The sequence below is a fragment of the Platalea leucorodia genome (assembly GCF_965183815.1).
Source record: "Platalea leucorodia genome assembly, chromosome: Z".
NCBI classification, from domain to species: Eukaryota; Metazoa; Chordata; class Aves; order Pelecaniformes; family Threskiornithidae; genus Platalea; species Platalea leucorodia.
The window spans coordinates 26,823,295-26,847,223 of NC_138858.1; the positions used below are offsets into that span (position 1 = coordinate 26,823,295).

Consider the following 23,929-nt stretch of genomic DNA (forward strand, 5'->3'; position numbering starts at 1 on the left):
ATACTTCTACATTCTTCTGATGTTGTGTCTTTAAAGAATGTAAGTTTCTGATGCTAGTCCAAATGCAAATCTTTGTAAGAGCTTTTAGTTACTTGAATATTTTATACAAAATAATTAGAGAAAATTGTACTTAGGTTTGACCATGTGTTAAATGGAACAGTCCATACTGCTACCTTTAATTTGGATATGATTCTTGGATATTTTAAAATATAAACGATTACCTTTTGGATGCATTCAAATGTAATGGTGTTTACTCATGTATCTCAATGTATGGGGATTTACATGTGTAAATCTCTTCACAATGAGATGAGAATATACCCATGGGATCCTGTCTCATTGCTGTGTAAGGCTCAGAAACTCAGTTTATCCATCAAGCAGTCAAGAACACCAATGAGTAATGCTATGTATTATCAATTATTGCTTTTGAGCATTTCTTGCTTTTGTATTTTTGAATGATTAAGAAAGTAGTTTAAATATTGCCTAGATCATTTTCAGTTACGCTTATGGCTGCAGTGAAAAGTTAGGATTGTGCTTTGTTTTCTTAACCAATTGATACTTATTTGCTGTTCTTACCCTTTGCTGGCTAAAGCCTGCCTCTCTGCTTTATACCTGCTCAGCAAACCAAGGTGAGTGATTGAATGAGGCTGTGGCACATTTATTTTAAACTGTTCCCTTCTAAAAATTGTAGCTGAGGTTGTAGTGAAAGCAAGGCAGGTTATTGTGCTTCTTTCTCCCTGCCCCCCCCCCCCTTTATATTTGCTTGCTTTGTGATATTTTGATAGAGTTTTTGTATGTTTTACTGTGACTGAGGGCTTTTTTTCCTCCTGACTGGCCATACAGAACCATGAGCACATAGAAGAAGTGTACTTGGAGAATAGCTGTGGTCCTCTGTGGAGTTGTTGCCAAAATTCCTTTTTCTTCTGCCATTTTACTTCTATGGTTGTTGATTATTTGTCTGAATAAATCTGGCAGCTGTTTGCTATGTTTAATAGAGCAGAAAGGCTACTCTGAATAAAGCTATTTGAAAATTTGTTTATATGAAGTATTTGTAAATCCATGAAGGTCTCTTGGCATTTCTGTATCGCTCTCTCTGTCTTCCTGAATTCATTCTTTGATGCAGGACTTGATGCTGGCAAATTTACCACAGGTTTAAAACCTTTTCTATTGCATCTTTTTTCTTATAGATATCAGCTGTTTCAGAATATTTGTGGTAATAGAGGTCTCAGTTCTAAATTTTACATAAGTATTTATTACAAAGATCTAGGAGCAGCTAGCATTTGGGGAGAATTACTATGTGATCTTGCTAAATGAAAAATCCAAATTACAATAATAAATGCAGGGCAATTTAGAAGTTGGTATATATTATTCTATTTTGTGTTTAACTTTGATTTGCCTGCATTCTCCAAATGAATCTGATTTATATAACTTGTTTTTCAGTTGTCATGCTTTCTCTTTTTCCTTTTTTTTTTCATTTTTGGACATAAGATATTTCAAGTCTTGTACCTGGAGATGCCTTATTTTATTTGGAACCAAAACAAATAGGCAAAAAATAGTGAAGGAGTGAGGAGAATATTAGAAATGCAAGATTATATTGGGGGAGAATGAGAATATGTATGGGTTTTAAGGATTTTTACATCTAAATTGCATGTGTAACCTAATAAGAATGCTAAAGAGAAAATAGCCGGTATTATACTGCTATGTAGAAGACAATTCATTGCTACACATCTTTACTCAATTACACTCTGCTGTTTTGCATTGTCTATTACATTTGTATATGTCCATTTTCTTCCTGATGGCATAAGGAGAGGGAAACAGACAGGTTATTGAATATTCATGGCTGTGAAGGTTATCTAGTGGTAGCAGCAGAACCTCGAAAGCTGCATTTATCCACATGCTGCGCATGATACGCTTAGCCTTGCTACACCGTCTTCCCTTCCCTCCTGAGCTGGGGAATCCTCCGGTGAGGTAATTCCCTAGAGCAGCAGCTGAGTTACTGGTTGATGTTGTGATTGACAATTCAGAGGCAGTGGATGAAAATGGTATTGCCAAACTACTCTTTACCTTTCTGGTTAAATATTTTTACTGATCTTCAGGCCTCAGGATTTTATACCCTGTTCTATATCACATTCTTATGAAAAGTCCAGTTTCTGTAGCAGGAATTCTGCATGAGTGAGGCATGTACTGTTGAGATCTCTATATCCAAATTTTTACTTGTCTTCTGTTTTTAAAAATCAGTAGCAAAACTTCCCTTGCCTTAGTTCAGAATAGGACTAGTCTGGTAGCTAACATACCTTATTACCTACCAGTGTAATTTTTCTAATTTCATTTCCTTTTATTATTAAAAATGTGTAACGTTATTTCATTGTATCAGTTAGTTAACCCAGATTAATTGCTGCTCTGTGCTCTGACTAGAGTTTTCTTACATTCTCATGTTTCAAGCAATTTTAAAGGTGGCACACAATTGTTATAGCTGGATATTAATCAGAATTTTTATGAAGATGTTTTTAAAATAGCCAGTTAAAACTACTTTAAGTATAAAAACTTTTTTGCCCCCTCTACGGACATGTTTTAAAATAATTTTGTCAGATTTTTTTAAAAAGTGTATACCTGATTCACATTTAAAAACAAAACAAAACAAAATAAAACAAAAAAAACCAAAACACCTTGGTTAAGTAAACAAATTGTTTACCTAATTTTATTAAGATTTATATATCCAACTTGTCTTCCTAACAAGGAAGATGCTAATTCTTTAAATGGTTGGACATTTACTATTTTCTGGCCCTTGACTACCACGAGCAATCATATTTGATGCCCCTTAATTAGAGCACCCTTTTTTCTTTCCAGGTTCTTTTCCACCTCAGCAATCGAGACAATACATTTGCTTACCATGCTGCTCTCCTAAGTGTTCTTTTGCATGTAAATTAATCTTGATTCAGTTTACACTGTCATGCTGAGTGGTACAAATTGCCTATAACAATAAAACAGCATGAGTTAAAAATAAAGGGGGGTGAAAAGGCAGATTGAATGTGTGCCTTACTTGATAGGATGTTACTTTGCTTTATGCCAATACATTAGTCGACGATAATGAATCTTCTGTTCTGAAAAGCATGGTTTAGTTGATTTTTTTAATTTTACTTCAATGGAGCAGTACCTTGTCTTTTATAGAACAAGTTAGACAAACCATTAATGACAAGAGTGTTAAGGTTAAATATGAAGCAATGCATTCACTTCTCTGAGTGCTATCCATCTTTCCATTTACAGGAGCTTGACAAAAGTACTGGCTTTGTACAACATTTCCTTTAATTACATGCTGCGGGAAACAGGCTTTTAACATAAACATAGTTGCATTCATTTATTCAGCATTTGCTCTTCAATAGAGCTTAATGGAGAAGGTTTAAATCCTAAATGAGTACACACATCTCTCAGCAGTGTTATGTCAGTCCCTGTGCTCTGCTTAAAAGCAGTTTTAGTCTGCGTATGTAGTTTTTAAAGCTTTTGCCTAATAGTAAAGTTAAACAATTTGAAACAGAATGTTCTATTCCCAAGATAAAGCTGATCTTTATAGAAGTTGTATGCTTATTTTTGTTCTCTTCAGGAGCAAATAATGTTCAAAAATATCCCGTCATTTACTTACGAGCTGTTCCATTTTTACTTTTATATTTCTTATTTTGTGACAGCAGCTAATGCGCGTTCTAGTGCATTAAAATATTGGATTTATTTTTTTTAATTGTTCTATTAAGCATCTTAGTGCCATTTGCTCTGCATTAGAACTGTATGTGCAGCCCTAAAACATTAGCCTTTTGAGACTTTTACATTGTTTTCATTGTTAATGTTACCGTGGATTTCAGATGCTTCATATTTCTGCCTAAAGTACTGTGCTCCATTGTTTGTCTGCGTGTTCAGCTTCTGAACATAGTGTAAAAATACACACACAATGTTAAGTTGTAGTTACTGTTGGATTTAATCAACACAAGCGTCCGGCAAATTATTCTTCTAAACAATGGATGTTGATAGAAAAGTGGGGGTTTTTGTTAAAATGTCCTTGAACAACATTTCCTTCTTTACTTTTTTTTGGCATATGTTTGGATATGATCTTGGCATTTCTGTTCCATTTGGTAGTGATATTCAAATTATTTTAATCACATAGCTTATCATGACATTCTAGAGAGATGGATACTAACTGAATTTACCGGTTTCTAATGTGATTACTTTATCTTCATGACTACTATCTGAATTTCAAGATTATTTTTAGCAATTGGATATGAAATTATAATTAAATGCAGTGGGTTTATGATTGAAAGTTTAGAAGGTGTCTTTGTATGTGGTCTTACTTAAACTGGACTTTTCCAAATGAGTCTTACTTAATATTTCATTTCTGTGTTTACATTCTTCTTTTAAGTTATGCTTTTTATGAAAAAGAACCATCTTGGTTTCACAGTTGCACTAGTATCACACGTATCATTGTTCAGTTATTAGTAAATTGTTTCTAATAATAGGGCATTGCAAGTAATACATTAAACTAATGTAATTATGTAATTTCTTATAAAATTGTTTTCTTGACGAATGATTTAACTTTTAATGAAAATGTGGTGGGTTTTTTTTTTAAGAACTCTCTTATTTTGGTTTTATGCTTAATAAGCAAGCAAATCTTAAAGTATTCATAATGAAATACTTAATGTTTCAGGGATGCTGACAGGAATGAATGAGACATCTGCTACAATAGCTGTTGCTCCACAGAACTCCACTAGACTTGTAATAATTGAGAGGGTAGTGAAGGCAGCAAACCTGGGTGTAGTTCCTTCTGGTCAAGATAACATACACAGGTAAGATTACATGTCATTCATAGTGGAACCATCTTTTAATATGAATTTGTTAGTTCAAAATTCGTCAACATTTGATAATAATAGGGAAAATTTTATTATGCACACCTTTAACAGATAAGGTACCCAATTATACTGTAACATAGAATCCTAAGCTGATATTAACTTGAGACTAAGTACTCCTCAGCTCTTAATAGTTGAGTATATATAGAACAATCAAATATCTAGACTTCACTGTACACAGTTAGGAGGAGTTGTCCTTTCCTGGTTTTGTTTCAAAGGGAAAAGGTAGCCTTTTAAAGCACAGTACTTTCAAGAGTATCTATATGGGTTTTTTTACTTTTGTTTCTGTTTCTGAAAGCAAATGGCCTCAATCAGGTTTGTTATCTGTGAGAAGCAGCTTGTTTTTCCCACATTAATTTTTGACCTATGATATCCAGCTAATTAAACCTAGAACCTGATTTTTTTTTTTCAGTCAGATGAAGATCTTTTTAAATGCAGATTGAACGCTAAATTGAACATTTACTTGTCCTTCCTATATATATGCAAGGAAAAACAGTGATAAGCCAAGAAAGTCATTGCCTCTGTCTAAATTCCAGATGTTACTTGTAGATCAATCCATTTCATCCAAAAGCTGTGGTACAGAATGTCAGTGGAATTGATATTATTCTTGGTTAATGACAGCTTTTAATGTGACTGACTCAAAATATTTAGTCCCGTGAATCTGTATGGCTTCTCACTTGTGACATGAAAAAACAGGAAAATTGCCATGAGTGGAAAACTGAGTGGACACAAATAACATCAGCAAGATGTAATTGGAAGCTGTTAACCTGGCACTGGAATAAGAAAATGCATACATCTCTCCTAGTATCTACTAAAACTGTTAGAGAGTGTGAATTATCTCTTTAGCCCCCTAAATTTTGGTATTTCAATAAGAGCAAAGTATCTTCTTTTAAGCAAAGAACGATGTTTTTCTTTGAAATTTTGCTGACTGAGATGGCTGTTTGGAATGGTGAGAATCCTGTAGGCTACACAGGACTAATAACCTGATATTTCTCTTTGTTAGATTTAGTCTTTTTTGCATCACTGGGCATTTGTATTGCATTGCATTAACATTAACCCAGCTGGATTTTCCTATGTATTTGATACGGTCAATGATAAAATTCTGTTTCACCATAAAAACATGGTACAGCTAGCGCGATTGCACTGAAATGATTGTCACTATTGACACCTGCTCCTCCATGAAAGAGTCCTCATTTGTTGCATCCCTGAGGGATCTATACAGCCTGCGTTCTCAACATCAATTCAAAGACTAGGTGAGAGTGTCAATCAAGAGAGACTGAAGTGTCTGCAGTATACAGGTGTTCTCCATCTTTATCCTATCCATCACATGAGACTTATTGCATAGGGATGGATTGTTTTGTGACTGAGTCTCGAAAAGGCTCCCTAAAATAATAGCTTAGTTCCTAGCTCACCCACAGGTTTCCTGATTGTAGATAAGTTTCTAATTTGATCTTGCTTTCTTTTGCTCTTTTTTTTTTTTCTTAAAAAAAAAAAAGAAAAAGAAAAAAAAAAAAAAGAAGGTTTTCCATAAAAGAGAGTCTATGACCAACAGTAATAAATTGAAGATGTACTTCCTGTTGGGTACACTCCTTCAGAGACAGTGACTGAAGGCATGTTCTGGTCAGGCTGAAGTATTCCGAGTGCTTTATAGCATCTTGAAATCTTCTCTTTTTTTTTTTTTTTGGTTCAAAATAGAATGTATTCAGTCTGCCACAGTAGTTACAGAATAGTTTCCATTCATAATGTCCATCAGGCAAAAAAAAAGGTTTATAACCACTTAAATGGCCTGCCAGAAATGCCCAGCAATGATAAGTATTTAGAAAATAGCCCTTCATTTGCTTCACTGTAAGTAACTGGAGTTTACAGATACTATGTAGTCATAATTGCACCTAGTTTTTACTGAGAACAGGAATGGGAACATTAACTGTTAGTGTGATGAACCTGTTCATCTTTTAAATATCATTACATTATCATTAAAGTAAACCCTAGGTTTAGATGAATGAATATTTGAGATAGAGATTAGATAATGAAAACTTTCAAAACTCTGAAACAAATTACTAAAATATATATATACACACATATACAAAATGTATACATGTATTTAGATTATATCAACTCTGCCATGAGAGTAAACAAAAATGGAGTCTCTTCTTGCAAAATCTCATGGATGCAAGAAGTGTGCCATGTTTTATTTATGTGACACATACACCATTTCAGGATGATAAAATAAACAGTCACCTTTTACCTTGACAAAGCAGTTATGGATTCAATAAAAATATGTTAAAAGTTAGTTTTTTTCTTTTTCTATAGTATTGTCATTTGTCCTGTTTGCTTTATTGCAAGTGGTATTTGGGGAAAAAATTATATACAAGAACTTGTTTCAGCTCGTCATGCTATTCTGTGAGGACTACTTGAGTTCACTTCTTGGAAGTGGTTAGTACATACCCTTTTACACGGGAAAAGAAATACTGTTTTTAAACTGACGTTCTGCACTGTGCAGCATGAATTGTATTAACCTCTTAGTTGGTCATCCCCAACTTGAGTATTACTACTTAATGATGGCTAATGCCAAGAAATTTATGTTGCCTGGTAATGCAATATACTCATTGAAAATGAAATTGTATAGTTTAATACAAGTGTATCTAATGGACATGAACAGGTGCATGCTTCTTGGATTTTTTCAGTCTAAACGTACTTGCACTCATGACGAAGATGATGTCATGCTGGTGGGACCCAATTACTTCTCCTTAAATTGATAACCGTATTTAGGATTGTATTTTTGCACCAAGTAAAAACACTTAGAGCAAATATAATGAAGATTTGAAAATAAATACCTGAAACATCAACAGAATAGCATGCAGTCACCAATGAAAAATGAAATAAATGTAAACCTGCCAAATACATCAGCTATATATCAGTCCATATCACAGTATAGCAACACTTTCTTACATGCATTTTTTTTCTCTATTTACCATATGGCTACTGAATTTTTATATTTACTTGAAATGTAATAATTTAATTGTTAACTGAGTGTAGAACAAAATTCCAGATAATACAGTTGATTCTATTTTAAAATCTCTTTTCTGCCCTGTTTTATTTGAAGTGATAGCTGCAAAAATTTTGAACTCAATAGCCAATACATATCTCAGAACACAAAGGTGCAGATTTATATTCATATATTTGCAGAATAAATTTGCTGTACTATTTTACTTCTTTAAATGTAGTTACCTGCTCTTCAAATGAATTTATGCAAGCTATTAGATTACTGGGCCTTGTAAGGCTGCATATGATGCATTCTCATGTTCTTAATAGGATTTAACTATTTCATGTATTGATCTCTCTTGTTACCAAGGGGAAACATTTCAATTCTAAAGGCTTCTACTAAAAACAAGAATGTGAAATGCATTTCAAAAGAGAATTTTTTTGAGCAGGAAACGCAATGTCTCCTTAAATATGAAAACTTCATAAAAAAGCATGTATTATTTTTCTTAAAAATAATCTTTCACGAGAGTGACTAGGTTAATTGTTGCAATATACATAGCTCTTTCAATGTTCTGAGAACTGTTGTTAAAAATATTTTAAGAAATGAAGGGTTGGAAGTGGGTTGAGGAGCAAATATATGTTGACAAAGTGATTTCAAAAGGAATGAATCAGCTAAGGCACCAAGCTTCTGTCTTGTGATTCAGACCACATCTGTGGGCACCATTTGAATATCTAAAGATGACGACATTGAAAGAAAAGTGTTTGTTCCAGCAGGGAATTAAATCAGTCTGAATAACTACATTTAGGGACCAAGTACTTTTCAGTTGAAGTATGTCTGCCGTTTGTTGTCAGTGAGGAAAGTCTACCAGGTATTTTTCCGTATTCAAGATAAGAGAATACTTAATTGAGGACATTTATTCCCTCAAAGTTGATTCTTCTATGGATCATCACTTCAGCTCCCTGTCTCTACTTGGGCAATAAAATTTATTGTTTTATATATTAAAAATAAATTTTCAGCTGTTCTATTTCAAAATGTGATGAGATGAAGACACTGTTCAACTCAAGATTTTCAGTAATTTTCTTTTTAACCAACACGAGCCTTATTTATCCAGAAATGCCCTTCATGCTAGTGTTACTTTCAAAATGTGTTGTTTATTCCTCTCAGATGAATATTCTAAAAGTTCCTCGGGTCTCTTCCTCATTTATTCATTTTCACTTCCATAACCTACCAGGATAGGTAATCTTCACTTTCTTCACTTTGAATATAGCAAAAGGCAACAAATGGTGATAGAATGAAAAGACTAGTTGCAGACTTTACTTTAATCTTAGAAAGACTTGAATGCTCTTATGATTCTCTTGAAAATGTCAAAATATTGTCTACTATTACATAAGGACGTCTGCGTGAAGGAGAGGCATTTCAGGGTAAATTGGCTTAGAAACAAAATAATGGAAACACACATAGGAAGCATTTCTTTCCACCACCTACAAAATATGGTGCAAAAGCTTTTAATGTGTTGGCAGTAGCATACAGCAGAAAAGTCCGTTCAGAGCTGGGATCACAAACTGGATTTGCTTCTTCACTCTTTCACTTTGTTTTATGCTTTTGTGATTCCACTGATGTCAGAATATAATGTGTAATGGGATGGAGAATCAGGCTGTCTTGAACTGCCCACCTGTCTGCCTTCCACTTCCTGAAGCATTTCTTAGACAGGCTGCATTGTACTCTAGTAGGTATTCCCCTCAATGTCCATGGTTCCACAAAATGATGTCAGGTAGAGCACCTTTTCCACATTTTTCACTCTTGAAGACTTTACTCGCATGTTGCCCAATCAGTCAGTGAGATAAAAGTCTGAACCCATCAGGGTGGATATGAAGAACAAATTTTAGTCAACCTCAACTCGTTTAATCGTCCATTGAACTAGTCTGTTGCTAATGTTGTATTTTGGAAGGAATCCAAAATCAGTAACAAGAAATAGTTGGGTTAGAAAGTGAGCATGGTGTCATCTACATATCTGCAGTTCATCAGGATGGCCTTAACCATTGACCAGCACTCTGAGACACAATTAATTTCAGTCCTCTAATTTGAGGCGGTCAAGCCTGTAGTTTCAACAACCCAGTATGGGACAATCTGAGGTTTTGGAGAAAATCAAACCTCAGCTTCTTTCAACACTGAAGCCTTAATCTGCTTTAGAACAGCCATTTCACATTTTGAAATAATGAGTTGTTATATCCTATATATGTATTATATATAATAAAGGATATTACATCCTTCTCCATTACAGTCATGAAAGTGGTCATTCTAATAGCCATCTCTTCTTTCTAGAGATCACCAGAACTTGCAGAGAGAGTATTCTCATCTCTTAGCATGTTGTCATAGTAGACACCTGAATAAGCAGCAAACAAGCTAGCTTTTAAACAAGAAGCACAAAGAGCACTTCTGCTCATTGCTGGGGCAGGTCTGACTAGCGCAAGCACAACATTGCATGCATATGCACATACGCTGCTTCTGGGACCTGTATTTTTAAGGACACTTGACTGCACCATATAGATATGCCAGTTTCTTCAGAGCCTGCTGTGTGTAGTCCATCATTGTTTGGCATACCCATGACCTATGTGATTCTGTGAATAAGCAAGTATTGAACAAGATGTAAAATATCTTCCACCTGTCTTTTGGAGGTTTGCATTATTATCCTTTAGCAAAATCAAAAACATACTGTATAAATCATGTAATATGACAGTAAGCACACTGTAATGGATGCACACTGAAATCCTGAAGAACGTGAAAGCAACTAGACCCAATATAGAAACTTGAATATGCTTAAAAAACAGAAATCCAAGGATCAACACTTGTTTTTCACTAGCCTTTATTCCCCACCCCATGCATCAGCCTGACAGTCTGGTTGTATTCACCCCTTTTTATCATTTTGCAACCTGTCATGTCCCATTTATAGTATATTGGCAGACTGATTCTCAAAGGAAAGAGGGTTTTGTTTACAGACAATTTTGATTATCAGAGAATGGCGTGCTTAGTAATCAGTTATCCTCCCCACATCTTTTTAATCCAGCAACACTTAATGTGGGGAGAAAAGGTATGCGAATGTGCATGTATGTAGGTAGGTTTGTATTGAACAAAACCCCATTTAAAGGGATTCACCTGGAAAATTTCTCTGTATGTCATCTTCCAATTTGTACTAAATTTGGAAGAATTCTCAGGCAGAGAGTTGGTGATCAGACCCCATCAGTTTACCAAAACTAACAACTGCATCTGCTTCCAGCATGTCAGAAAGGAAGGGCTATCACCCATCTATTGAGGATAAACACAGTGTAGAAATTTCTGAGAAATATTAATTGTTTATAGTTATTCCATTTGAATCGAAATATATGTTCTCAGTAGCTGACAAACAGGTCTTATAAATCCAGGAAGACTTTTTTAAAAACCTTTTCTGCTCTGTGTGCACACAGAAATCTTTCCTAAGATTTTTTACTAAGCAATTGGCCTGTCGGAGAGCTCAAATGAGGTGAAATCTACCTCTGGCAGTAGCTCCTTTGATGCAGTTATGTGGACTGTTCTGCTTCTGTGGTTCCTTAGCTGTGGGGCTCAGTCATCTTCTTGTACTCTTCTAGAGAGCTACAATGGGTAGCTGAGTAAATAAGCTTATAATAGACATGCAGCCTTGATTTTGCTTCCCGGTTTCTCAAGTAGGAATTAATTAGAGAGCTAGATACCCTAGGCAAAACAGTTTCTCTGGTAGCCTTTACTTGTAGGAGACAGAATTTTAAATGGAATAGTATATCCATGTCCACAGTATCTCAGCCTTCGTTGTAGCCATAAGTTGTAAACTCTTAATGTTTTCCTCATTTGTGATAGAAGTAATTCTAGCTTTAAAAAAAAAAGCCCACCTATGCTAACCATTTATATTTCTTTTGTCAGCCAGCACTAAAAGTCTTTCTGATTAGTCACTATTCCTAGGTAAATATTTTTATTCCTAGAGAAAATGAAAACTGAAAAATTTAAATATGAAACTACTCATTCAGTAGTTTCTACTAGATATTCCTTAATTTCTTACTCAAATCCTAATGTTCCAAAACCTTGAAATTTTCTCCTTGCTAACAAAAGGGCCCTGTATGTATTAATACAGTATTCACGTAGTATCAGCATACGAAGATTTTGATTAACTGGTACAAAATACTTGATCAAGAGAATGCCTTTCTCCAACATCATTTTAAGGCCCTTACCATTTTAAATATGTTATTGTATTTAAGGAGCTTGTATGTGGATTGCAAAATTTAAAAATAACTTGAAGAAATTAAATTTGAGCTTAACATTAAAAGTATATGAGTGAGTTGTTTTAGATGTGAGGTTAATCAAAATAGATTGTTCTAGCCTAGCTTATTTGCTGTCCACTAGAGGACAGCACTGCTTTTGTATCTGAATGCTGTAAAGTGAAAAATATGTGTAGCATTTTCTTTGAAAACCAAACAGGAACCTTCTGAGACAGTTGTTTAAACAGAAAACATTTAACACTTAAAAAACTAACCAAACAGAAGAATATCTTTGAAAGATCTCTGGGCAAGTTTAATGTTTTAATATGTTTCTGTAAGGTAACTTACTTTCTTGGAATTAAATAATTTTTCTGCAAATTAAAATTTCTAGCCTGTTTTTAAAATGGACTGTATGTAATTGTCAAATACTTATCATATTAAATGCCTGATTCTTTAAGAAAAATAAAAATAATAGACTGGATGAGAAAACAAAATAGATTGAGTATTATAATTTTCTACGTGTGAGGACCAAATATTTTCATTCCAGCTTTTAGCTTATTGAAGTTTTGGGGAGGAGATATAAATACCTACATATGAAAATGCTGAAATTTTTGTATTAAAGGTAAATTTAGAGGAATATAGGAAGTTCATACAGCTTCTTTTTGAATGTGTGCAGTAGTGCTATGTATTGGACAATAAGTTCAGAAGACTCACTTGCATTCCTGCATTTTTGTTAGAGGTACAGTGCAACTGCTCACTGGCAACTGAAGACAAACTCAGAATCTATTTTGGCAATAGAACTAAAAATGGTAAAAATATAGTACAGATTTGATTGCAATTTATTTTACAATTTTATTATTTTATTAAACCCCAAAATAGTTATTATTGGAAATAATTGCATTATAATAATGAATTAGGTATTTTGAACAATTTATTCTAAGATAGTGTTAAAATAGCATGAAATGTATTGGAAAAAAGAAAATGTCAAATTATCATAATATGATTTTAAGGTAAATATTAATCAAATTTTATGATTAATAACTAATGTTAAACAAGGGTTTTTTCTGAGAGGTTAAAATCACCAGGTTAAGAAAAAGATCCTTCTTTTTGTGAGTATATTTCTGCTGTTGTTTTAGTATTAATCTTACTCTGTCCCCAGGTCAGAACTAATACATAATAATAGTATTCCAAATACTTCTTTTTCATGTTCTAAGGCTTTCTGAGAGAATGAATACAAGTAATTAGTAATTTAGCCAATTTTTAGATGAAATATTAATTATAAAGTCAAACCTGTACATAGATAGAATTTATCAGGGTAAGGTGAAGATTCAGAGTACTGAAACTGGAAATATTTCTGTTGTCCAGCTGATACACTGGAATACACTTCATAGTTGTTCGTTCTTTTATTTACAAATTGAAGACTAATTCACGGCAGTATTTTTTTCCGCTCTGAATATATTCATTGCATAACTTGATTACACATTTGTCAACTTTGGACTAATTATTTTTCTACAGCTAGGGCAGGGCACTGCAGCTTCTGATCGTCTTTCTTACTAATAGGATTCTGTCTGCTTCAGCAGGCAGTAATTGAAGGTTTCATGTACAAGATTTAAAGAAAGGGCGGAGAAAAAAAAAGTTTTAGCCTCCATGGGCCATTGTCACTGTTTCTGGTAAGCAGTAGAACAGAAAAAGAAGAAAATTTAGCTTGAATAGAAAAATGAAAGAGGTAGAAGAGCGCCCGACAGGAGAGAATGTATGTTTTAGTGCTGTTGAATTATGCGTAACAAACCCTGCTCTGCTGTAAACAAATGTCCCGATAGTTATTGTTCAGGTGCAAATTTACTTTCGCAAACATTGAATTTTAAAGAGCAGATTTTGAGTGAGTTACTCTGTTGCTGTCTATTCATTGATGTGGAATTTTCATAACCTTTCCCCATAAAAATGCCTCTCCTGTATATTTTAGCTATCTTCTGTCTACAAATAAAGGGAAAATAACTGCTAGTCTGTAGTTAGGCTAGTCATCATTATTACAAAGCCAGTGTTTGGCAAATGCTGTCACATTGTAGTATCTGATACTCTGTATTTTCCCTTTATATCAACTATAAATCAAATATTTTTGTGTGATAATCCTATTTTCATGGAAAGTGACCAAGAATATGTACTTGATTTTTAACTCTTGAAAGACTGAATGACTTTCTAAAAATATACAGTACTTTATTGATTTTGGTTTAGAATTTGATTCTTAATGTATGTTTCCTTACCTACTGACAGGTACTATATTTACGTAAAAATAATCTCTGAACTCCTCCTCTTTTTTTCTATGGCACATAGCCTCAGGATATTTAACATTATTTTTAAAGAAAAAAATATTTGGAAAAACTCAGAATATGCAAATATATATCACATTATTATGTTTCTAATCTGTCTTGATTTTTTTAAATGGGAAAAGTATTAACAGCTGCAAATCTTCCTGAATATTTTTAGTGATGTGAAATCAGTTTTAGAAATAATATTATCACAGAAAGAAAACTAGAAAATAACTGCAGTACAGCAGAAACAGCCATCTTGAAACTATTAGTAAATATTTGGGTCTGTTTTCTGAATAGTATTCTCATTCACTGTCTTTTTTTTCATATTCTCTGATGCATCCTTTGTTGCAACAGGACCATGCTAATGATATAAAGTCTTATGTTAAGTGTTGTCCATAGGACGAATTCTTTCTTTTGGACCTGCAAACAACCAATTTACAAGCTAGATTTTTAGGTACTGTAGTGCAGTTTCCAAGGCTTATTACAGTCTATGAATTCTGATTGTTTTTAATATTTTTTTCAATTTTTTTAATTTGAATTCTAACCTTTAAGGCAGTATCAACTTTCAGAAACAGTAAAAAATAATTACCGATCTTGGGGGGAAAATAAGTTTCTCACAAAGAACACATACCTACTATAGAGAGTGATTAATTTTTGCTGCTGAAAGATTTTTTTAATGGCTTTCTGATCTAAGTCTTTAGTTGAGCACAACACACATTCTGGAAAATCCACGTGGGCTTAGGATAAGGGTAAGCATATAAATGCAATAACATGTACTTAGTCGAAAAAACAGCTATTACCCAAACCCTTCAATGACAGTATATTTAAAACATCTGAATAATTAGCAAGTCAGTTTTACTGATAGTGTCTTTAACCAAAAGTCAACTGCTTCATCCTTTCATAACTGTACTCAGTTTCAAAGATTGTATAAGCATATTTATGTTATAACTCTCTTTGGAAACAAAATTATCTTCCCTGCTTTAAGGAACAGATTTTGATTTCCAAAGTTCAAAAGCAGTGGTAAACCCATTGTGTGGTTGTTCTTCTATACACCCTTTTTTAATGGTGAAATAAGTCATCCCATTCTGTTCAAATTCTTTTTTCACTGAGTGATTCCAGATCGGTGACCATTGATACAAACCAATTAGCCGCTGCTAGTTATGCATACTAACACTTTGTGTAAAATTATCCAAGTATCGGACCCTTTGAATCTTGCAGACCACATACAAATTCACATTTTATTGATTTTATGTGTTTTGTTCAGAGGTATGGAAAAGTACTGTTGATCCCCTCTGTGATTTTGCAAATCCACATGTAAAAATATCAGTGCAAAACTCATCACTGATGCTTTGGGCCATCTTGGCTTTCGAAGAACTGACTTTGTATCACTTTCAGGTTTTAATAAAAGAGGGTAAAATCAAGCCTCGGGGCTATGAAACACAGCAGGAGTGCCAACTACCAACCTATTTATGTGCATACTCAGACATAATCTGCTTCTGTGTTGTCCCAAGACACAACTGTTAAGTAAATAAAGTGACTAATAAGACTATTGTTTCTATAATTATCCCCCTGTCAAAATCAACAAGAGAAATAGTGATCTTCTACATCGCAGTGCAAATAGATGAAATCATTGATATAACTAGATAAGTAGCTAATTTTTATAGTAGTAACGTTGTTTTAGAACCTCCTATTAAAAGGAGAGGTCTTTGAATGTATCTGTAATCTGGACAAAAGAAATAGATTGACCTGTGATGGGTGACATTAGAGAAGTGCCCCATGTTTCCTTAATTAGTATAATGTGTTAGGAGATTTTGATATGCTTAGTTTAAAAAGAAAAAAGACAGAAATTACTTCTCGTTTAAAGAGAACCTGCTTCCTGCTTAAGTGGCTAATATTTTAATTAAGTCTGGAGTGAAGTTTTTTGAGTATCTCCTGATAAACTCCCTCCTTTATGTTGGTGGTAATTAAACAGATCCCCAAGGGCTTGGGTAGGCGCTTTGCGAGGCCCATGCTAATTGTCAGACATGAGACACTGACCAGTTGGTTTGCTCTTGAATAGCCGACAGCGTGCTGTCAGCCCAGCAGTTTGATTTTTCTGTATTGTGAGCTGTTGTCAGGGCTAACTGGGTCCTATTGTGGCTGAAGATGTTGCGCAAATTGAGGCAGATGGCTCTGATTCAGACACGTGTCATTCAGAAAGAGGAGAGGAGATTGGCCCTGCAAAGTGGGGTCAGACTGGGTCACAGACCTGCTCTACACTTGTTAGTGTTTTCAAAAGCCCATGTGCAGCAACTTTGTTGTTGTCAAGTAACCAAGGGGAAAAAAAAAAAAAAGGCAAAAAAAAGCATGGTGTGCTCCTTGTGGAAGATGGAAGACGAGGCTGTTGCCATCCTCTTCCTTCCCGTCTCTTGGGCCTGGCTGTGCATGCAGAATGAATTAACAGGATTGACAGAAGTTCATTGTGCCTAAAATGGCTTTTCAGTCAATTGTGGTGCTTAAAAGGCTAGTTTTGCTTTTAATTCCATGTAATTAGTCAGTTCTTCATGTCTTGGAATTTAGTAATGGTGCATTAGTCCTTTACTTTTGTTTATCTGGTTGGTTGGAGGGGGTGTTTGTTTGCGTTGTAGGGTTTTTAAAAATTATAAAATATTCAGAAATATTGGGCACATTTTTATGATTAAATATTCTGGAGATAAATTCACAGATGGGATTATTTGGTGTGTTGCTGTTACCATCATTTCAAATTATCATGTTGGATGTTTATAACTTTGAATATCTTTAGTTTGAGTTAATTCCCAAGATGGCAGGAGAATGCACTTTTCTGAAAGTACAACAATTTGGCTTCTTGGAAGTGTTCTACTGCATTTAGCATAGTTGCATTTTCTTTGGAGCACCAAATAGTGATAGTTATCCATGGAAAACTCCATACAGCTAAATTCAAGTTGCCAGTGTGGACTAAAATAGTTCTTGAGTATTGTAGATGACCTGAAGAATCAGAATTTACATAAAAAAATCATTTAAATAGATTTTATTGTTTGCACTATTAAATACACAATTTCGCGTGTAACTTTTTTGTCCTTCTTAAATGCAAAAATATTTACACAATGCTGAACAAATTCTTTCTGAAGAATTTATGGAGGTTTTTATGGTTTATCCCCTGAAATGCATTAATGAAATTGGAGGCATTTTATTATATTTGAGCTCATTTAACTTTTGCAGAAAGAAATATTAGCAGTCTTTGACCTTACGATCCTCGGTGATTTTTCTCTTTCATTTTTTATTTTTCCTTCCTCCTCCAGGTTTGCAGCTAAGACTGTGCACAGTGGGTCACTGATGCTAGTCACAGTGGAGCTGAAGGAGAGCTCTACAGCACAGCTCATCATAAACACCGAGAAAACTGTGATTGGTTCTGTTCTGCTGCGGGAGCTGAAGCCTGTCCTGTCCCAGGGGTAACCTGCTTACATCTGGACTTCAGAATCTGGCACACAACAAAAGTGCCTGGCATCCACTACTGCTGCCTTTCATTTATAATAATAGCCCTTCCATCTGGCAGTGGGGGAAGAATACACTCTTGACATTCTTGTCTTCTGCTTTAGAATGCTAGTGTGTATCTATCATGTATGCAAGTCCTTTCCTTTTTTCTGCTTGCTAACCAAAGAACATATATTTTACTGTCAGTTATCTGCGCTTTTAAATGTATTTCCCGTTTGTTCTACCCTAGTCCTTCCCTCTCTGCTCCCTTCCCCCGCTACCCTTCTTCCCCATCGATTTTCCCCACCGTAGTGGACAAATACTAGATAATAAAGTTCAAGGGAAATTGCACTGCCTGAAAAGTGAGTTAAAATGGCAGGTAGGTTCCAGCAACATATACAGCAACTATGTGGTTCAGAAAGGTTTTGTTGCGTAAGTGTAGAAACACAATAGGTACAGCAAAATGGTGTTTGCTTTCTGGAAATGCTTGTAAACCTGAACTCGTCTACTGAGAACATTGTTCCCACCTACTGCCATTTTCTCAAATATTTCTGTTAAGATGCCAATAAAGTAGTGCTATGAGCAGAGGCTCCCTCTTTCTTGTTTTGGTAGAGAACTGGTAATGATGATTGCCAGTATTGTATATAACTGGTTAATTAAAGTAAATGCTAATAAGGTTGGACACTACATATGCATCAGCAAACTGTTTCTGTGAAAGTAGCCAGTGTTTGTGCTCCTGTTGTAATTTTCTGCTGTGCGGTTACATTTTTGTTAATAAACAAAGCCAGTAACTGCCTATTTTCAAATTGGCCCATTCATAAAATACTGATTGAATTATTAGAAATCAGTATTATATGAAATACTGATTATTAGACTATTGCGGCAAATACTGTCATCTAGCTTAATAAATTATTTAGATCTTTGCTTCAAATTTCTATTGTAAACTGAGATTAAAATGTCTTCCACCTGTGCATAAACCACTGCTTGAGGAAAAGAGAAATTCATAACCATATCTACTGAACTAGGGCTGAGAAGACCAACAGCCGTGCAGCTTTTGTTGCAACCAGTTTTCTGCCTGTAGCCTGGGTGTCACTGATTTTGACCTTCCCTTGATATTCTGGTTACATGATAGAACTGAAGATGCTGAGCTTTGTCATTTCATATCAGTTCTCCTCACTTCCAACATGGCTTTTCCTGGTAGCTCATGGCTCTGCTGCAGATGTTTTCATGATGCAGAGAAGTTACTTGGACAACTGTACCCTTGCTCTGTCACCAGGACCCTTGCATGGTCCTTTGATGCTGTTTTGGTTTAGCTACCTGGATGAGAGGAAATACCGCTTCATCAGAAATGTTGCCTTACTGCACACTGGAAGATTCTTCTAAAATTTTCTACTAAAATTTGGTAGAATTAAAAGGTGCTCCAACGCGTAGCAGAGTCTATTGGCCAATTCTAAAGAGGGGTTGGTTTTTTTAGGTATTTAAGTTGCACTTCTGTAAGAAATGTAGTTCTGAGTTTCGCTAGCACCTAAAATATACTGGTACCTCTCAGACAAAGAAACAAGAATTGTATGCCCTCAACAGAAATGTACATGTTTTTAATCAACATTTACATTAGTTTCTGAAGTCCTAATCCTGCAATAAGGTTTTTTTTTTAATTACAGTTTTCAAGTGTGATGTAAAAGTTATTCAAACAGATGAAAAATTATTCACTGTAGAAAATACCATCATCTTGGAGAAAATGCAGATTGGTCTAGATGGTATTTGATATTAAGACTCAGTGAGAAGGTGGTGAGGGAAGGGTGCAGAACCATGCTTCCTGAGAAAAGACTGAACTGCAAAACCTTCAGCCATGTTTGTAAAGGACAAAACAAACAAGAATTGTTTCTTGTACCACAGTGTAAATCAAAGGAAAGCATATTAATGCTACGTAAGTCACACATGTTGCTGAGTAATTTCTGCCTCCCTAGAGTACTTTATACACTTTAATAGTGAAGCCCAGAAACGTGTATAGTAAGGATATTTGGGGAGTTTCTGGTATTAATTTACATTTTTCAACACTTTGTGACTTGGTCCAGTGGTTCAGTAACAATCAAGATACAGATATCTGGACTGACAGCGTGATTTGAAAATTTATACTGCCTTCCCCAAATAGTAATTTGGGAAGAAACTTTCTTTAAAGACAGATATTTAAATAGTAGAATATCTCTGTATGCAGTAAAGCTCAGCTCTTCAGGAACCTAAACATGAGCACATGTACATGTCTTACATTAATAGTGGAAGTTGCACTCAGTCATAATTCAGCCAGTTAGCACAGTTAGCAGTAGTTAACAATAGTTTCTTGGTTTTGCTATATATCATTTTTATTCACTTTCTTTCATACTTTTCATCATTTATAGAGGCATATTAAAGGTCATTAGGATATTAAATAGATGACTAGTCTAAATTGCAATCTAGAATTCACTTCAGGGTGATTTGCTTGTACCAGGTGGCAGCAGCTCCTACCTCTATGGGCAAGCTTTTAAGTCAGGAGCTGTGCACTGAGAACCACCCGGCTTCAGCAAGAATCTAGACCTGGGCAGCCTTGGAACATACCTGTATGCACAACTTGCGATGTGGGAGCAAGGCTAAAGCATAGTATTGCAGGACTGGTGAGGTGGGTTTTGCTAAGATGGTTAGGGAATTGTATCAAGGTCTAGTTTAGGTAGCGGGCAGTGAGGGTTAATTACTTAAATTATGAAGTGTTCAAATGCAATGGAACCTGCAGACAACAACCTGCAACTACAAACTGAAATATATTATCATAAATAGGAAATGTGGGTATAATTTTATTAACTGTTTAATTCACTCATGCCCAAGGTAAGTAAAACTCAAAGAGACTCCAAGATTATTGTGATCTAGTCCAAGCTTTAAAACTGATGCTGGTAATTATGGATTGAAGAATTATGCAACAAGAGCAAGGGCAAACAGATGAGAAAGTTTCTGCATAGTGAGAGATTGACATTTTACCTCTTCCATGCTTCCTGGTTGTTTTCACACACACATATTCCCCCTTGTGAAGAGGAAGGGAGTGTTTTCTCTTTTTTTTTTTTTTAAATAACTTGTCATGGTTTAACCCCAGCCAGCAACTAAGCACCACACAGCTGCTCACTCACTCCCTGCCAGTGGGTTGGGGGAGAGAATCAGCAGAGTAAAAGTGAGAAAACTCGTGGGTTGAGATAAAAACAGTTTAATAGGTAAAGCAAAAGCCACGCGCACAAGCAAAGCAAAGCAAGGAATTCATTCACTGCTTCCCATCCTCAGGCAGGTGTTCAGCCATCTCCAGGAAAGCAGGGCTCCATCACGTGCAACTGTTACTTGGGAAGACAAACGCCATCACTTTGAACTTCCCCCCTTTCCTCCTTCTTCCACCAGCTTTACATGCTGAGCATGACGTCATACAGTATGGCATAGCCCTGTGACCAGCCTGGGTCAGCCCCCCTGGCTGTGCCCCCTCCCAGCTTCTTGTGCACCTGGCAGAGCATGGGAAGCTGAAAAGTCCTTGACTTAGTGTAAGCCCTGCTTAGCAACAACTAAAACATCAGTGTGTTACCAACATTATTCTCATATTAAATCCAAAACACAGCACTATACCCACTGCTAGGAAGGAAATTAACTCTCTCCCAGCTGAAACCAGGACATAACTCAAACCATTTGGAAAGAATAGGATACGGGGAAGAGTTGTTATGTTACTATAAATGGCAGAATATAAACGTAGGCTTGATGCATGACAGTCAAAATAACATAATTTTTTTCCTTATTTTCCTTTCACATTTTATGATGTTGTATAAAAGGATAATTTTCCTGCATACCCTGCTTTAATTCTAGTAACTCATTTCCAAAGAAAAGTAGCAGAAATAGAAATGGGTCTAGAGCTAGGAACAAAATAATGGAAGATATAAATAGAATACTGTGTGAAAGGATAGTGGAAATAATTAAAGTGTTTTTAGAGCAGGGACACGATACAGTATATGAGATAATGAATGGCATAGAAAAGATAAATTGGGCTTTCCTGATGATCTTTTCTACTAAATGAGGAACAAGGTGGCATTCTGTAACATTTCTAAAGCAATATATGTAAACTGGAGGAAGGAATTAACCTTTTTTTCCCTGTTTTTAAACACAACATGTACTTAAGGTCTGGTCATCTGCTGTCACAAGATAATATGATGTTTACTAAAAGTGGAACAAAACTGGAAATGTACACTAGCAAAAGAATATACAGATATGTATTGGATAGGATACAAAAAAACGTAAGGGCTCTAAATCCTCTTGATCTGAGGCTTAGGCTAATTACTGATATTTGGTGATAGGGTGAAATGCTTTTGCACACTTTGTTTTGCAATGGTCCATTACCATAATTAGTACTAATTCTTTTTTTAAAATATTCAATTACTGAACTGTCTAGTTTTGCATACAATATCTTACATGCTTGAATTAGTTTTAACTTAGTACTTAAATGCCCTAACAAGGATTCTGGTAAGCAATGTACAGGTAAGCTGAATCCTCCCAAGCCCTCATCTGACTTTCAGGGTGTACTTGAAACAAGCATATGAGGATCAGACTCTGTTCTTTTCATTTTCTGTCAGTTTGTCTTCCTCCCCTTTCCCATATTTTTGTTTGTATTATCATAAAGTGCGTGTTTTTACAAGACCTATGTGTTATATTAAATGTTTTGTGGTGCAGGCACCAGGCTTTGCTGTGTTTCCATAGTGTGGTTTCATTGCTGATAGGAGCCTTTGTGCACAACCCTGATAAAAGCAATGCTTCTGTTCAGGTTATTTTCCTCTTATCTGATATACTTGTTGTGCTTTATGTAGCACGGCCCAGTGAACCTGTTTGGAAGAGAAAGAGATGGTGAACACCACTGCATTTCCAGTCCCACAGCTAACTGGTTTTGCTTCAGAAGGTACAAGGTGAACTACTCTTGAGTGGCTGATAACTCTGAGCCCATGCTGTGACCATACTGCCCCAAATCCTGATCCACTTAAAACCCTGTGTACATTCTGGTGCATATACACATCTTTACAAACAGCGGTACTCTAAACTGCTTTTTCCCATTGTGCATGTATATGAGAGAGGGCAAAAATGAGTTTTGCTACCTTCCACCACTGCTTTTCCAGTCCTCTCGAGGTCCCAGCCTGCTCTCACCCTGCTCCTGGCGACTTACCTCCTCCTTTGCCCTCCTTCCCAGGCATGGCTTTTGGGGGAGAGGGAGAGGGACAGCAACTCTGCCCTTGGCACCATCCAATGGAGCATGTATGCTGTGAGTCACCATCCACATCTCCATGCCCTGCTCTGGCTCAACCCAGACCTGGTTTTTCTCCTTGATGGGAAGGATTTGTAAAAACAGCTGACAAGTCACCCTACTCCTTCAAGAAAGAGCAAGAGCTGTTGGTGTGCTCAAGTCCTTCTCACCCTTCCACCCTGTAAAAATGCTGGTGGACTCTGGATGGGCGGTGGAAAGGCGGTGAAAGGCCTCCTCTTGTACCAGCCATGACTGGCAGCCATTCAGCCACTAGCCATGGCAAAACGGCAGGTGGGTGAGGGAGATGGCTGGTAAAAGTGAGGGAGCACCCTGATGCTTCCAGCCGCCCTGCAGAGCTTCAGACTTGTTTTGGACCATGGGACACCCACCAGCTCGGGCTCACGGCAGCACCCCCAGTCTGGCAGCTGGAGCAGAGCGGGCAAGGGAGGCACAGGGAGGGCAGGAGCCTTGGGAGAGGCGGCGTCAGCTCTCCTCCTTCTGCAACACCTCAGGCCATCCATGTTGACAGGGCTTTGAGGCCTAGGCAGCCAGGGAGGCTGGCTGGCAGCAGTAGCTACAGGTCCCCCTCGAGCTGAGGCCTGGTAGCTGTGGCTTTCACAGGGCATGTGGAGTGGCCTCTGCCCACCCTGCAGCCGCCCAGGCACACCCAGCCTGGCCGGGATGCCAGAGAGGCCCCCAGGTGCCGGCAGCCTGCCTGGGTGAAGGAGGAAGGCACG

The 23,929-nt window shown here is 36.2% G+C and overlaps 1 protein-coding gene across 5 annotated transcripts in view; it reads left to right on the forward strand.

The window, feature by feature from the left end:
- AP3B1 (adaptor related protein complex 3 subunit beta 1) overlaps positions 1-22,580 on the forward strand; it is a 167,730-nt gene extending 145,150 nt beyond the window's left edge. For all 5 annotated transcript variants that reach the window (XM_082336830.1, XM_082336832.1, XM_082336831.1 and 2 more), the window contains 2 exons: positions 4,685-4,823; positions 17,737-22,580. In XM_082336830.1, coding sequence (XP_082192956.1) covers positions 4,685-4,823; positions 17,737-17,890 — 293 coding nt within the window. In that variant the 3' untranslated portion in view covers positions 17,891-22,580. The remainder of the gene's footprint in view (positions 1-4,684; positions 4,824-17,736) is intronic.
- Positions 22,581-23,929: the final 1,349 nt, after the last annotated feature.